Source organism: Elephantulus edwardii, unplaced genomic scaffold (genome assembly GCF_000299155.1).
Source record: "Elephantulus edwardii isolate Elephantulus edwardi_28Jun2011 unplaced genomic scaffold, EleEdw1.0 scaffold00024, whole genome shotgun sequence".
NCBI lineage: Eukaryota > Metazoa > Chordata > Mammalia > Macroscelidea > Macroscelididae > Elephantulus > Elephantulus edwardii.
Genome location: NW_006399774.1, coordinates 14132365 through 14149481, shown reverse-complemented (window position 1 = coordinate 14149481; position 17117 = coordinate 14132365). Strand labels below are relative to the sequence as shown.

The 17117-nt window shown below is 51.9% G+C and overlaps 1 protein-coding gene across 1 annotated transcript in view; it reads right to left on the bottom strand.

Annotated features, from left to right (window-relative positions):
* IGF2R (insulin-like growth factor 2 receptor) overlaps window positions 1–17117 on the bottom strand; it is a 105513-nt gene that overhangs the window by 44529 nt on the left and 43867 nt on the right. Inside the window, exons 5-10 of the mRNA XM_006882819.1 lie at window positions 11522–11654; window positions 9070–9199; window positions 5335–5440; window positions 2278–2440; window positions 1965–2139; window positions 824–927 (exon numbers count right to left, since the gene is read on the bottom strand). Coding sequence (XP_006882881.1) covers window positions 824–927; window positions 1965–2139; window positions 2278–2440; window positions 5335–5440; window positions 9070–9199; window positions 11522–11654 — 811 coding nt within the window. The remainder of the gene's footprint in view (window positions 1–823; window positions 928–1964; window positions 2140–2277; window positions 2441–5334; window positions 5441–9069; window positions 9200–11521; window positions 11655–17117) is intronic.

The following is a 17117-nucleotide window of genomic DNA, read 5'->3' as shown; positions in this document are numbered from 1 at the left end:
CACACGCACCAGACTGCTCCAAGAAACGGCTCCGTCCAATGTGCCATTTCAAAGAACACACAGCCCTCATACACACACCCCCCCTCAACACACTGCAGACACAAGTCACATACACCGTACGGACACCACCCACACCCCACCAACTTGTACAGAACACTACACTACACACACAGCCCCCAGGGCCCACACCAGCCTCCACTCGTACCCCATTATCCAGCAGAGACACGGCCCGCCCCATACACATACCACCATGCACCTCACACCTCAGTACACACATCTACCTCCCTCAGCACCCTCTACACCAAACACCCTCACCCCCTCCCACATAACCACCTCACAGCTAATTACACACCGCATCCCTCACCTCACCATCACCCTGCACACCCCTCACACCCCCCACTCCCACATAACCACCTCACATCTAATTATACACCATCCGTCACCTCCCCCATCACCCTGCTCACCCCTCACACACCCCTCACACCCTCCACTCCCACATAACCACCTCACATCTAAACCCTTACACACCACATCCCTCACCTCCCACATCACCCTCCACACCACACACCCCCCACTCCCACACTTCACCCCTACACACACGTCTCTCACCTCCCACATCACCCTGCACTCTCCTCACACACACTACCCTACAAACACCACCCTTTTACACACCACATCCCTCACCTCCTACAACCCACTCACACAACCATCACACATATCACCCCTACATACACTACACTCACAGCACGCACATCCCCCACCTTCCACAGCCCTCTCTGCCCTGCCCCCAGTCAAGGGGCCCTGGAAGCCCCCTCGCGCTCACCTGCCGTCTGGTTGCATTCAAAGTTGATGACAGTCATGCGCTGAAAGCCGGAGCTGCACTCATCTCCCCCAAAATAGATCAAGGTGAGGTCTGCATCTGAGTAGCTAGGTCGGGGGAACACACACAACTGTAAATATTTGTTAGAACCAAGGAAGAAAAGCAAAAATTAAAAAAAAAAAAGCCTTCTGCATACCACCACCAAATCACCAGTGACATAAACGAGCCAGCCGGCTGGCCAGCTGGAAAGAGAGGGTTAGAGGAAAAGAGTTCCACACGCAGGGGCTTGTCGTCTGCACGCTGAAAGCCTTCAGAGGCACAAGGCAGAGGTTCTGCTGTGAGCGGGAATAGACCCTCAGGGCTCGGGACAAAATAAATAACACTCAGGACACCCGTGACACCCTGAGCACCAGCCCCACCTGGGGCTGCCCATGTGAGCTGCAGGCCCACCCGAGGGTGCCAGGGTGGTGCTCGACACCCTTTCTTCTGTGGTTTAAAAACTGTGACCGCTGCATTCGAATAGATGAAAGAACTGTCTACAATGAATATATGATAAGGCATTACACATACGACAACAGCCCAGAGTAAGAGGTACATCATTGCAAAGAGGACTGGAGGAGGGAGAGGTAGGAGACTGTAAAACAGTGAATGAATATTGTATTTAAAAAAAGTGAACTGACTGAGGGAGAAAGGAGGGAGGGGGTAAAATGTGCAACAATGAACGAGGGGAAATCTAACTGACCTGTACACATTCACTAAAATCACAATTAAAATAAAAGTTTAAGAAAAAAAGAAATATCAACAATTTAAAACAAAAACAAAAAATGCTGTGTGGAATGCTAAAGGCGACTGGGAATCTTAAACACGCAGGGAAGAAAACGGGAAAGTTCCCTCAAGAGGTCACTCTAGAAGGATCAAAGCTGTCTCTCCTCTTAATGAATGACATCTCCTTGTTAGCACTCGGTGTCCCGCCCGCCCGAGATCTCTCAGCAGATCACTGGGACAGAAGCACCCTGCCCTGCATACAAGCCAGAGAGCAAGTCTCACTGTCACCAGCCGGGTGACAAACGGCCAGAGCCCACGTGGGGCTCTGCAGACAGTAAGGCAGAATGGGACGGACACAGGCAGGAGGCCGTGCACACACCGAAGGGTCTGGTTCTGGTCTCTCCCGGCCACTTTGACCAGGGTGGAGTCGGCCTTCTTCACTTGGCAAATGGCAGCTCCCCTCTGATTGCAGACGTGGGGCTCCACCATGCCGCAGATATCCAAGTAAAAGACGTATTCCTTCCCATCTGAGCTGTAGTACGGGGAGGAGGACGCTGAAGGAGAAGAGGACAGAGTCAGAAGGCCCCCGCACTCCCCTCGAGCCTCAGTCCCAGTTCCCACGCCCGTCCCTCTCTCCGACCTGAGCCCGCGGGTCCCTCTCCTGCTCTGGGGTGCAGCCACTGGCCACTCACATAGGTTCTGTGAGAGGGGCGTCAGGTCGACCGAGATGTCGTGCTGCTCACTGTTGAGAACACAGGTCCTGCTTTCCAGGTAGTCGCGGTGGCAGGCATACTCCGTGATCCACTCCACTTCGTAGCGGCAGTTGGATTTGGCGGTGAGCTTAGGGATGGTGCCCTGTCGGGGACAATCAGGCCCAAGATAGGCTTTGGGGAAGTACACAGCTTAAAGACAGACTTGCTGGGCCCCTGCAAAGCCCAGGCTGCTGGCACCTTACACTTTGTGGTCCTTCTTCGAACCATGATTGCCCCAGATGCATTTGGACTCTGTGAGTTGGGACAACCTGATCTTTGGGTGGTCTCTCAGGCACAGCCCACGCCAGCCTTTCAGGGCTTCAGTGACGCCTGAGCGCTCATCTCAAAGCCCGCCTGTTGGGACCACCACCACCACCTTGGCAAGCAGGCCAGTGGTGACAGAAAGGATGTACCATAAGGCTTGAAGTCGGAGGTGCTGATCCAAGATCAGGGGGAATATCCCACATGTGAGTCTGGGGAGATGGTCCTAGACTCTCTCACAGAGCTGTTAAAGGGCCCTGGGCCTCCCTCATCTGCTTCTGTTCCTCGGAGAGGTCTGGGCACCACTGCCCACAAATCCTGGGCCAATGTGCCACTCTGTTCGTCGAGCCCTGTGTGTATAACCCTCTGCTCGTCCGCAGAGTGGACCGTCGATGTAGAGAGGTCACCACCCCTCAACCATCAGTACCAGGAGCCCCTGGGCCTCTAATGGACTGTGTGTCGTGGAGGTTCTCAACAACTAATGTCTGAGAAGCAAGAGTCCCAAAGCCATTTAGAAGAACCTCTGGGAGGCCTGGAACCTCCAATGTTTTCTGGTTCGCATCAAGCATGTTCCCTGTGTACACCTCTGGGGGCTGGGTCCTGGACGTGCCAGGCACAGGGCTCCGTGCAGGGCTTTCACACAGAGCCCCCGAACGTTAAATCCAACCCTGCTCTGTGAGGCTCGGAATCCAGGCTCCTAAGCCCTCGCTCGGATCAATCTGACACAGTGATTCAGAGCAGAGCGTGTGGTGACAGAAGCCAGACCGAGGACCATCTGCTGAGCGATTCCATTTACACGGAACGTCCAGAGGAGGCAAATCCAGGGAGACAGGAAGGAGGCTACGGTCTCCAGGGCCTGGTGGGAACAGGGAGCAACTGCAACGGGGCCCCGGGTCTGGGGCGGGGGGTGAGGGGGGACAAAAATGTTCCCAAGTTGACTGTGGGGAGGGCTGTACGGCTCTGCGAACACATGCATAACTGCCCGACTGTACAGGAACAGATGAATTTGTACAGTACATAAAGCGTTTTTATTTAGATCCGTGTGACAAGATGAATGGTCAGTAAAATAGCAGCTCCTAAAAGCACTCGGCCGCCAACGTAAACACAGGTAGACCCCGACTCGCTGCGGGCTCTGTACCTACGCCTCCGCCACACTTGGGTTCTCGTGTGCGAGCCAAATGCTTCCACTTACTTGAGGGTTTTCATTATTATTGCCTTTTATTATGAGTAGCTTTATAAATCCAAATTTTACTTGTCTTTGGGGGTGGGAAAGATTACACAGAAGTACAGATCTATTTTAACACTGTGTGGAATATGTCTAACTAACGCGAAGGTTCAAAGAAGCATGGTTATTGAGTGTGGTGTGTTGTAACTCAAATTATGTTGTAAGTCGGGGGGTGGGGGGACTCGCTGCATTTAAATAAACCTTTCAAGTGTTAAGATGGCCCAGGACATCAAACAGAGGCTCTACCCAGTGGACAGCTCGGCTGGAAATGGAACCTTGACTCCACTGAGGAGTAAACTGGCCTCTTGCACTCATGGTCAATGTGGCCCACCCCACACAGGAGAGCAGACGCAGCAGGGAACCCCAGTGCCCTCAACAGTCTCTTACTGAATATGGACTGGGGGTGGGGGGACACTGGAGACCACACCACTCCAAGAATATTGGACCAGGAGTCAAATCTAGGGTCAGATACGAGACATCTCAACAAGCAGTCCACCATTCATGCACAGAACCGGCTTGAACCAATGGTCAAGGCCCTTATAGGAGCTGACACGGGGCATGAGGTGTGACTGCAGGCTCAGAAGTGGGGAGACACTGAGCCGTGACCAGACTCTCACCCCCACAGCTCCCCACCCGATGCAGGCCAACTGCCAGCGTGCAGACCCAGCAGACTGCACACTTGCTGGGGGGAGAAGGCGGGTGGGGGTCTGGCCGGGGACTTCGCTCACCCCGCTGCGTTCTCTAACAAGGCAGCAGAAATAAAAGGGAAACCTAGCCCTTCCTCCCAGGAGAATGCCTGCTTTCTAGGCCACAGCCCAGGGCCCATTAAAAGGAAAACACGTCAACAGCAGACTGGTATGTGCGGACAGAGTCGGGCGCTGAGACAAAGGGCCAGGACCGCGCGGTGCCCCTCATGGAGGTTACAACAGACGGGACATTTATCACACAGCCGTGGAACAGCAGCCATAAATCTCCCCGGGAGTGAGGGAGGGCCGGTCGGCGGGAAGGGGCCAGCCAGGAAGGGGGGCCCAGAGCTCCAGGAAGAATGCAGAAAGCCCCCTTCCGGCCATAATTCTCCCGCACCGGCGTCCCCTGAGCTGCAGCCGCCGCCAGGCTTTCTGCCACGTCTGCAAAACATCTGCACTGCTCGTTCCTGACTGCGCCTCTGAACACTGGGGTGCCGCATCCGTGAGGCTGCCTCATCCAGGAGGCTTCCGAGCCCTCGGACTGTACTTGCAGCCAGGCAACCACCAGGTTCAGGTTATACTGATGGGTCTTCACAAGTCATTAAAATCAACAAACTAGCAGAACTTAAAACCTTGTCTGAGAGCCTCTGACAATTGTCACAACACCCCAACCTGCACTGCTCTGGGAGGGGGAGGGCTCCTGCCCCTGAGTAAAGAGTGAAACCCAAGGCTCCCGCCCCAATAAGCTTGCACTTTCAGCGGGCTTTCTCCTGGGGGGGGGGTCTCCCCTAAAGTCCTGGATTTTCTCTCAGAAAGGGCACTCACCTCTCTCCGCTCTGATGGGCACACAAAAGTAATGGTCACTGCTGGGCTGTGACCGTCACAGAAATCGGGTTTGGTTGTCCCTTCCTTCACATAAGTCAGGACCAGCCTGGATGAAAAACAGGTGAGGGGAAAAAAAAAAAGAAAAGAAAGACAGACTCTGTCAAAAGTACACATTCCATCCAAAGATATTTGCTGCCCTAAACAGTCAGCACATTTAACCGTGGGGAGGAGAGGAAAGGGTAAACAGAGAAAAGTAAGAAAAGTCTGCTAACTTCACAGAACAATGTGTGTTCCAAGTATTAGCTGGACAAACTAACTTCTTCACTTAAAGAACCATAAAACGTTAAATGTATGTAAGACCAACTCATGACGACCCTCTTTTATGTTCATGAGGCTGTAAATCCTGACAGAATGGACCACCCTCTCCTCCTCCCCAGGAGTGCTGGTGCATTCAAACTGCTGGCTTTGGGGTTGGCAGTCCCAGCTCCTGGCCACTGGCATTTCCGTCCTTTAAATATGTGTATATGTATCTACACACACACACACACACACACACACACACACACACGCACGCGCGTATATACAAATGTACTTCTAGTGGAGACAAGAATTTGTGTGGAAAAAAAATTTTTAAAAAATGAATTTGTGTGGATATATGTGAGTGGGTGCCACATATGAAGGCACAGTATAAAATGGCATGCTTCCATTTAGAAAAAAAAATTTCAAAGTAAATACTCATGAGTGTTGCATGACTTAAGTGTTTTCATTTTAAAAAAATTAAAAGCCAAGACACAAATTTCAAATAGCTATTCCAAAATAGCTATTTTGAGTTAAAATGAAAAAAAAAAAAATAAGGTAAATGATCTAATAAAACAAAATAAACCTAGCAGAGACAGCAGTCCGGCCCAGCACGCTCCTGGCCCAGAAGGCAGCGCCACGCCAGCGTCTCCTCAGGGGACACTCAATCCTGAGAGCCGAGAGCTTGGCTCGCTCATGTCCGGTCAGAGCAGAGGCCACCGTGGCTGTGGCAGCGGGTGGAGGGACTTGCTCAAAAGGGTGACTTGTGGGGCTTGGCAGGCGACACGGCTGCTGCCCCAACACAGAGAGGCAGGGGAAAAGTGGACAGAGTGGCTCACCTTCACCCCGAAACTCCAGGTTTATGCCCAGTGTCCCAGATGTTCCACAAGCCCCCCAGCTGCTATCCAGTCGACCCTGAGTTCCAGGGACCCCTTGTGTGCATCATGTTAGCACTGGGCTCACAGGGTTTTCAGTGGCTGATCCTTCAGAAGCACATTCCAAATCTTCCTTCTGAGGTGCCTCTGAGTGAACTCAAACTGCAAATCTTTCTACTAGCAGCCAAATTCATTCCCTGTGCCCCTCGGGGACTCTGCAAAGTGTCAAGTTCCCTCAAATCCTCCTGGGCCTGGTGTTGTTAGTTGCCTTTGAGTTGACTACGACTCGGGAGTGACCCGACAAACAACAGATCAGACTACCCACTCTGTCACTTAGGATACTCAGAAATCATGCAAACATTCCTAACATTATGTTATGCTCAGATGTGGTCGTCAATGCCATCTCTTAACTAGCCACCATGCTGATACCCTGTTAATTCTCATCTGGAGCAAGCTGCAAGGCTTGTCCCAGAGACCCTGGGGTGGGGGAATCAAATGCCTTCATGTATGCTCCGGGCACGGTCAGAGTGATGCCGGGAGAAGACGCACTTTCTTGCTGAGACAAAGTACAGTGGTCCTGTCGGGAAGCTCAGCTCCTGGGAAGAAGGCTTGCAAACTACTCCTCTGCCTCTTGTCTTCGCTCAGTGGCCTTCCAAGAACCAACAGCTACGGACACAAAACTAACTAGGTGGCAGCCATGGAATGGCATGGAAAGCACCAGAATGTTCCCCAAGGTGTTATTTCATAGCATTTCGCTACATCAATCTGGTGGCTTTAGTGACAAGCAGTTGCACCACCAGCCTAAAGGTACCTAATTCAAATCCACCAGCTACTCTGAGCGGGGGTGGGGGGGGGTGGAAAACTTCCTCCTATGGCACCTACTGCCTTGGGAACCTGGGAAGGGTCAGCTATGAGTCAGTTCTGACTCAACAGTACATAGTAACAACCTCTACATCCACACACACCCCATTTACACCCACCCAGGCACATCTCAGAAACACTGACGGCTTGGCCCCAGATCGCCACAATAAAGAGAACAGCACAGTAAAGGGAGTGAGACATTTCTTGGGTTTCCCATTGCAGAGACTGTGTGCACACCACACAGTTGTTTTTTAAATGTGCACGAGCATTATAAAAAATAGAGTCTGAGTCATGTGAGAATGACCCTACCCGGCACACAGAGTGAGCAGGGGCTGTTGGGAAAACGGCACCGACAGACCTGAACGCGGGCTTGGCACAGACCGCCAATTTATGAAAAATGCAATAAAGCAAAGCGCCCAGCAAACAAAGGGCGCCTGTGCCCACACGCGCGCGCGCGGCCGCCACTCGTTACCGGTGGGTTTCACACTTGTGAATGCACCTACTCCCTGACATTAATTTGTGACCCCCAGATGAATAGCTGCTCTGCCGCTGTGGTCTTTCCCGGGCACGTGCGAAGTCACACAAAGCGTGAGTCACCTCCATGCACATTCCCAGCTGAGTTCAGACCGGGCGACGCCCGCCGTCTGCTGTCAGCTCTCCTGCGGAAACAAGGGTCCTTTCTGCAGCCTGTGTAGGGCAACGTTTTTCACAGTTCATGCCTGGTGGTAGTGACTGCCTGTGTTTCAAGCGCTCCAAGTACAATGCTGAGTGTTGTCTGCTGCTCTGCAGTACGAGCCTGGGAGACAGACCGACTGTGTTGGCTCAGCCTCCTCAGGCCCACGTCCGGGTGCCGCCAGCCGGCCGCGTGGTCAATGCTCATCCATCTAGTACACGTATTAAACAAGGTGTCCTCCAGCAGCTGCTGTGAGGTGCGAGTCCGTTCCAGCTCTGAGTGGCCCCACGGACAGTAGGACAGCCCTGCCTGGTCCCCACCTTCCTACCTTCCTCACTCTGGCTACAACGCTTTGGCTGTCTCAGTTCTGCCGTGTGGGAGCTCCTGGTTCGAACCACTGCACCCCGTCGTCACGTCAAGGGTTCTCCTCTTTTTCACTACTTTATCTAGACCGATATCCTCCCTCAGGGACTGTCCCTCCTCCTAACATGTCTTTACAGAGAAAGGCGTGTGAAGCAAAGTTATGTGTCGTGGACCAGTTGATGAGAATCCCATTTCCCCAGGTTGTTGTTGTGGACTGTCAAATCAGAACAGACTCCTAACTGACCCTCCAGCTGGCTTTCAGAGGCAGTAATCACATGGGAGGAACCTGTCCATTTTCCACTGGTAGATTCAAACCACATACCTTTGCACTGGCAACACGTTTCCTTACAATTAAGCCCCCAGTGCTCCCTGCTCCCCAGCAGCCCATTGCTAATTCAGCTTCTGTTACACTGGTGGCTTTACAGACACAGTTTTCACAGCCACGAGGCCCGAGGACACATGAAGCGTGTCCTGGACCCTGACAGGGAACACCTGAGGACTTCTACAAGAGGCAAGCGAGTGATCAGAAAATCGGCCCCAGCTCGGCACCTCTGAGACACGTAAGGTGCTAACTTTGTCGCTACAGGGATGTTGTCTGCAGTGTCCTGGCGAGCTGGTCCCTGCCCAGGAGCATGGGCGTGGAAGTGCTGGAGGCAACATACTGACCTGTCCTTGCCCAAGAGCTTCAGCCCGTCCTTTGGGCGGCCAACATCGAACACCTGGTCACCTTTCACCAGGCAGGCGGCCGTGCCAGAGGGGCAGGCGCGCAACTGAAGGCTGGAGTCGCGCAGGGAGTCTGTCAGAAAGGAAAAGCATTCACGGTCAGACCCGGGTTCAGTCCCCGGCAGCACAGCTACCCTCCGGGCCAGGGTCCCTTCTAGATAACTCCAGAACTTTTTAAGTTTCTACAAGCAACATGAGGTAGAGGTCTGGAAATAAAGAAAGAACAAGGCTGAGCCCCCATTCTGAAGCCCTGGGCTGGTCTGCACATGGTTTTTCTCATCTGTGAGGTGACAGCCACGGCCCCAGCCCCCATCGTGCAGGGCTGCTGGGAAGCTGGGGGAGGTGGGGAAGCATGTGAAGTGTCACCGGGCAGCTGGCACGTCGTACATGCCCAGCAAATAGTGACTATCATGGTATTTATAGTTAAGGAATGCACCCCACCTTCTAGAGACAGACTAACACTAGCATTCTCCCCTTCCGAGCTATAAACAGAGCAGAAAAGGCAGGGACCCTGGAGATGGTGGAGAGATTAGGAGATTAGTGGAAAGAATTCAGACAGTTTTATGTTCAAATCCCAGACCCACCACTTCCTGCCTAACTTCATTCTAATGCCACATCTCTCCAACTGCCAGTCAGCTATCTCACAGGAGCCCGGAGAACTATAAACAAGCACATACTAACTGTGGTGAGCGTGACATTCCCAGCAGCAGAAACATCAATTCCCAGCCTCGATTCCCACTCCCCAGGGCTGCCTATCTCAGTGGCGCTCAGGCCTGACACCCTCCACACTGTCAGGAGTAGTAGAGTCTCTTGTGGTCTTTCAGCCGCTGGACCAGAGGCTCCACGGGAAAGTCCATGCTGCTCATGCAAGACCGGCCTCAGTGAGCACAGGCCTGGCTCGGGGACACTGTGGGGGTCCCTTTGAGTCTCACAAGAGAGCAGGGACTGTCTGGTTTCCCAGGGTGGACAAAAAAATCACACTGACAATATACTTTGGTGTGTTAAGTGTGGAACAGTGTGATGAAAAGCCTGAAAAGCTGCTAGAGGGACCCCAATGGGACACAGAGCCACCAAACGAGCCCACACTGTCAGGGAAGTGGCGCCAACGGACGTGTCTGACGCACAGCTGCCACAAACTTGAATTTGTATATGGAGGGAACATGGTGCATCTGGCCTGTGAAGGGCAAGAAAATGCAATTTTCTGTCCTCAGCCCACAGCAAGGGTTCACAGAAAGACTTCTCCCACGAATGGGTGACTAGCAGCAGCAGCTGTCTTTCTGCTTTAATTGCCTCATCAATCAAGCGGGAGGGTTAGCATAGTTTTCTGTGAGAAGTCACCAGCTCACAAGTGGGAAGGCGAACTTTAACTCTCAAGCCATCCAAATATAGGGAGGGAGGATGAAATTTCACTTACTGGGCTGTTCTGCTCCACATATAGTATTTGCTATGCGGTCGGCTACGTGCCCTCAAAGGGGCCCCAAGCTAGACAGGCCGAGGGATTTATTTAAGGCAAAACATGTGTCAGCTAGTGAGGCGTGCCAGCTAGTGTGCGAGGAGTTAAGCACACAGCAGAAACCCTAAATCCATTCGTGAGGGTTACAGGGTCCCTTTCAAACTTGGTTTGAGGCTCAAGGTAGTTTCCTGCCAAGGGAGAGAGCTGGTCACCAACTTGGGGCACCCTTCAGAGGGAGTCAAAGCTGCTGGGAGTCAAGTCAAATCGCTAGTTGACTGGGACAGTGTGTGGTATCCAGAATACGCAGGGAGTTTAGCGTCTGGAAAATGGTAAAGGGACAGAAATCAAAATCTCTTCTCCTAACCAGAAGAGCAAAGGAGCTCAAAATTCTCTAATCTACAGCCTTCTTCAAACCCAGAGCTGGAGACCCACCCAAGACAAAAACTAATCTTCCTCTGTGTTATCGCCAGAGAACATTAAAGTCCACTTCTCTGAAGAAGGCTTTACTGGCCCAACACAAAAAAATGTAAACTCCTCACTGGTCACTTCTGGCAAGCTGTGCATGGCATATTTCTCGTGTAAACTGTTTAGCAAGAATACCCGAACAAGATGGTATATAATGCTATCATTTTTTTTAAACACACAGAGCTCAACTGTAAAATGACTATTCTCACAAAATGACTATTCTCACGTACACGACCCAGCCATGTACAGTGTGTGTGACTTGTGAGGGACCGGGGTTGGTTTGTTTGTGGTTGGGTTTTTTTTGTTTGTTTTTTTTTACTTTTTCAAACTTTGTGAAGGTCAAAGGCACAGGGACTATGCCTTGGGCAAACACCTCCTAGACAGACCTAATCAGCGGTCTGGGGGACTGAGGAAGAGGAAGGGGAAGTAGGCTGAGGAAAGGAAGGGCCCTGACCTCCCACGCTCCCAGCCACAGACCTATGTCTCTGCAGACGTTGATGAAGAGAGAGGTGTCCGGGTCGGAGTCGTCCACCAGGTAGCCACCGCTACTCTTGATCAGTGGATTCAAGTCATGCTTCTTTAACTCACCATCAAACGCGTAGCAGGGCACCTGCAGGAGAGGAGACCGAGTGAGTGGCCAGTGCGCGTCCGCTCGCGACAAGGGGACAGCGGAGTGGGGGCTGGCCTCCACTCCCTCAGATGATGCCCTTCATCAACACAAGAAACCAAAGCAACTCCATGCTGTCTTGGAATCCCATCTCACTCGTCCAAGGTGAGTGTCAAAAGTAGCTCTGCTCGTTTGCATCCCAGCTCTTAATGGTCCCATCAGCAGCTGTCGGATCTGCCCTTGAAAAAATGCCCACACTCCCTGCCTCCTCTCCCTCAGCACCCCCAGGCCTGTCCTGAATGCAGTCACGTCACCTCTGGCCCGAAAGCCCTCCTCTCAGACCACCAACAGGCACCCTGTGGTCAAGCCCCAGCTCATGGTATCAGTCAACTTGATTTCTTTCATCATGTCTGTATTTTGTTCCCTGGTTGCATGGATCTTTCTTTATGCCCCTTACTTGCCTCTACCTCTGTTTCTAGACGTGTCTCTCATCTTTCTTCCAAACGTGGTGACCCCAAGGACTGATTTTTTGAAAGCCAGCCACCAAGCCCTTCTTCTGGAGCACATCAGATGGGCTGGAACCCGCAGCTGTTCAGTTTGCAGGCCAGCACCCTAACCGTGAATGTCACTACCTCCTCCATCGTTCTTCCAGCGGAGTCTAGGCAGACCTCATTCCTGTCTGTGCTCACTTCCTTGGTGATTTCCTCCACAGCCATGGCTGTACCTAACAGTCAAGGACGCATTACCTTCTCTCTTCCCTGAGCTCTCGACACCAAGCCCTAGACGTGTACAGGCAACCCCAGTGGAGCCGTGGGTGCAAGCACAGAACCAGGAACACAGAGACTCTCAACGCTTCATGGTTACTTGTGGGACCGTGAGCAAATTCAACCTCTCTGTGGCCCAATCATCCCAGGTGTCAAATGAGAATAATAGTTATTGCTTCCAAAGGACTGGGGCTGTAAGGAAGGAGGGAGTTCATGCGTGAAGCCCTCCTAAAAGTTCCTGGCAAGTTAATGGAAGTGTTATCTGCTGACACTGCTATTTACTAAGGTCCCCTGGACAGGGCCCCCTGAGCTCCAGCCCATCTCTTACCACGCCTCCTCACTCCACATAACCACACAGGTCAGCTCTGGGGTCTCCGTTTTTTTACTGTCACCCCTTGAACGGGCCTGATCTATCACGCCCCCTCGTTCCGGGTGGCCACACTGGTTTCCTGATACAGGTCAGTTCTCCATTATTTACTGTCGGCCCTCGGATGGGGCCCTGTCACCTCTGGCCGCACCTTTCACCATGCTCCCTCACTCCACACAGTCACAGTGGTACCACACAAGCCTCCACAGCAATGGGGTTTTGATTGTTTTTTTTTTTTTTTGCTCTTTTTTTGGAGGGGAGACATTGCTCTTGGTTTACTTGTGACTTTCAATAACTGAGCCCTCCTTCAGGCAGTGTCCTCACCACTCCACACGGGATGAACTGAACGTCTGCTGCCTGAATGTGGTCCCAGAAAGCAGAAGCGCACTGCACCTGGGCGACCTTGTCCATCCTCACCAAGGCCGCTTCAGGAACCTACTCTCAGACCTCTATGACATACGGGCCTTTTGAAATAAGGACGCTAGGCACTCATCACAGTTGGCAGGAGCCTCTATGTGCAATGTTCTGGCTGTGCCTCAAGGCACAATGTTCAAGGGCAGACGAGTGCCCGAGGGCGAGCCAGCCTCCTGCCACCCTGCTGATGCCTCTGCTGCTTTGCTCTATTTGAAACACTGCCACAAATTTTATTTCCAAAGCACTACTGCCCTGGTAAGATTACAATCCTGCTCTACCATGGAAAAGCCTAAAAAGCTCTCTTCCCTGCACTCATTTAAACATAATTTGTTTTATCACTTTCCATGGAACAACTTCCTAAAATTCTGCCTTCCAGACTAAAGACGTTCACAGGCAGGGCTACTCACAGCCTCCGTTCAGCCTCATGCTTCCCTCTCAGGTTTTTGTTAGAAAGTGGGTACCGAACCCACAGGAATGTGCTAACCTGCTAACCTCTTCCCTGTCCAGTCTGCTGAGAGACTTCTCAGCAAGCCAGCAATGACTCCAGTGTCCCAGGCACCTCTAGGGCACATGAAGGCTTCCCAATTACTCCCTGAAAGTCAGTCCTCTTCACCCAAGGAGACTTTCTTACTCAGCCACAATGAGGTCAGGGCCCCGGGCTCCAAGGGCTCAGGCCACCAGAACCAGTGAGGGCAAAGGTCAGCGGCCAGGCCAGCCCACAGTGCAGCAGTCAAATAAAAGAAAGTGTGACTGCTGAGTGGGACGAGAGCCCAGGAGAAAGCAACCGCATGAGTCCCATATGCCCACGACGCTAGGCTTGTCATTCCACAGCGCAGAAATTCAGGGGCTCCAAGTCCACTTCAGGGAAGGAGGGCAGGAGGGCACTGGGCAGACTGGCAGGACACAGGGAAAGCAGCTACCGTCCGACTGGCTAAAGTAGAGGCTGAGAGCAGAGGCAGCAGTGGGTGGCAGCCAGGGGCAGCAGGGGCGGGTGGGAGAGCTGCCACAGTGCTGGCCCAGGCTCAGGGAGGCAGCTCGCAGCACCAGCTCAGGGCAGTGGGCCACAGTCTCCCTCCTCAAGGAGGGAGCAGAGGTGTCACCTCACTGCATTTCCCACCCCCCAGACACTGCTGCGTAGCTGCTGGGGAAGTGTGAGGTGGAGAACTCCCCTCTCTCACTCTGTGTGGTGGGGCCACGCAGACTCCAAAGAGCAGAGGAACTTAGCTGCCATGCGGGGCGGCATGTTGGCTTGAGGCATCTCACCCTGCAGCCACGGTGCTGCTCCTGACTAAGGTATATTCACCCTACTTATTCAACTCCCTAAGGCTGTGGGCATGCCTGCTCTGTATTTTTCTACATTCCCAGAAGTGCTATGAGAGGCCACATATATTCACGATGTTTTAAAGAAATAATTGTGTATTAAAAAAAAAAAACCACAAAAAATACCGAAAGAAAGAAAGTAGTCCTCCTAGAATCCACCGAACAGGCATTGTCCCAAGTGGTCAGGGAGATTGTGATCTCTGCCATCAAATCACTCTGAATTCGACAAAGCAAAACAGAAGAAACGGAGAGACAGTAAAAGTGCGGCAAACCACGGCCCCAAGGGCACTAAGCCAGATTTTAGGTTCCTTCTCCCACCCCCTTTAAGGGGTGATGAGTGCTCTGACAAGGACATAAAACATTTACTATGTTTTCTGAAGTCACCCTCTGTAAGGTGTAATGAAATCACACTTAAGAGGAGGGGGGAAGCAGCATGGTTTATTAGGGGCTGGCAGTGAGGATCGCGGCTCCCCCCGTTAGCAGACAATATGCTCTTCACCCCCTCACTACTCCACCACCCCTCCCCAGGCAGGAAGAGGAAAGCTGAAACCGTGAACACGAACACGGCTATGTCCCTCACATCCCTAGTCTCTGGGATCCCTGAAAGCAAAGGCCAGTTTAGGATTTTATGACCATCGCACAGTTTAGCCTACAACTGACGCTCAATAAATAGAAAACGAAAACCGAATCACTAGAAGCCCGGCTGCCAACCGTGCCTAAATCCAACTGCACACATTTCTCACGCTGCGATCAGCTTCTAAAAGAAATGGAAATGCACTGCTTTGAGAAAAACACAGACCGCACTTCCTCACCTGCACCTGGCCACCCAGAGGAAGTGTTTAGACCGGAGGTCAGCAGCCTTTCTCCATAAAGGGCCACACAGTTAAATATCTGCGACGCTGGGGCTCTCTGGTGCCTTATCGTTGTCACTGTTTAGAACTTAGAAAAATGTAAAACTCACTTTCTTAATTCCACAGCTGGACAAAAACAGGCCAGGTGCAGGGAGAGCCCAAGGTAGGGCCCATGGTCTGCTCCAGAGCCCCAAGACTATAGAAAGCAAGTTGTTCTTTCTTTACTCTGAAGAAAGTAAATTTTTCCTAGGTGGGTGGAAGACACAAGACTCACAGCAGGAAAACAAGGGAACAGGAACACTGAAGTAAAACAGAAAACATGGGGCCCACACTCAGGTGAGGGAGTCCACACGCAGATAAACCTCTGTGGGGCAGAAGGGGCCCAAGTTTGAGCAAAGGACATCAGAAGACTCCCTTCTCTGTTGCCTCCAGCTAGAAGTACCTTTGGTTCAGCCACGTGGATGCTTTAAAATGAACAACCACCCAGCCCTGGTCCCCAGTGGATATCTGGTTTTGTTGTTGTTGTTGCTTCTTAAGAATCTCTTCTTACTAAGAGCATATGATGCAATGCTTTCACAAAAGGTTTAAAACTTAAGTCAGGTTAGGATTTGATGTCACTGTGGTCCAAACTATTAACAGTCTGCTGCTAACTCAAAGGCTGGTAGTTCAAGGTCACCCAGAAGCACCTTGGAGGAAAGAGCGGATCATCTTTCTCCACAACAGTCCACCACTAGAAGTTCTGCAGAGCACGTTTGTTGTACTGGGATGCCATGAGTCAAGGTCACAGCAACTGGTGGCCTAAAAATAACTCCTCCTCCTGATCACACTTGAATTCTTTCTCGACTTCAAACTTCTCTTTCATTAAACATTTTTATGGTCTTCCAGCGAGCAGGCACCATGATACCTCTCTTCCTTCCTTATCAGAACTTCTTTTCTTGCAAAGGCTGCCATATCTGCACGTCACTGATACTTCATTATTTGTTTCATTTTTAAGAAACAAACCTTTTTGGTCCTAAAACAATATTTGCATGCCTTCCCTTGAATCCCTCTCACCTCCCAAAAGTCCTTTAATTTCTTCCTTTAACACTGAAATCTTACATGTGAAAAGAATTCATTTAACTAGATGGCTGCCAGGTCCTAAAACAGGGACAGCGAGGAACAAACGGTCCACCATTCCCAGTGCCGAGAACAACCCAGCAGGGTAGGGGCCACATGCAGGGGAAGGGCTGAGCTCACAAGTGGGAAAGAGGCTGTGTCCTTATCCCTCAGAATGGCTGGGCCAGCGACTGCCCGGAGAAACACAGGCAGAGAGATAAAGGTACTCAATGCTCAGGGGAGAGCAGCCTAGCATATGAGGGGTGGGGCTGCTGGCCTGGGCTCAGAGGTGACCTCAGGGATGAGCGGAGAATGGATTTAACAGTCGGGACAAGCAGAGCAGGGTGCCCCACCGACAAGAAGCCAATGGAAAGGGGACAGAGTCAGGCAAAGGCAGACAGCTCCTTCAGGAGCACAGAGTCTCTGCCAAGCCTGAGTGCGCACCTAGAACCTGGCACGCTCCCGCGGAGCACCAGCACCTGAGGCAGGGCCCCCTCCATCCCAAAATGCCTTGTTCTAAAAGCAACAACTGCCCAGAGCCATTTCCTCCAATGCAAGCTCGTGGCCTCTTAATTAGTGTTTGAAAAATAAAAAAAGGTTTTTAATTGACAAGTGACAGTTTCATGCTGTTCTGTTTCCTTGGCAATTCATTATA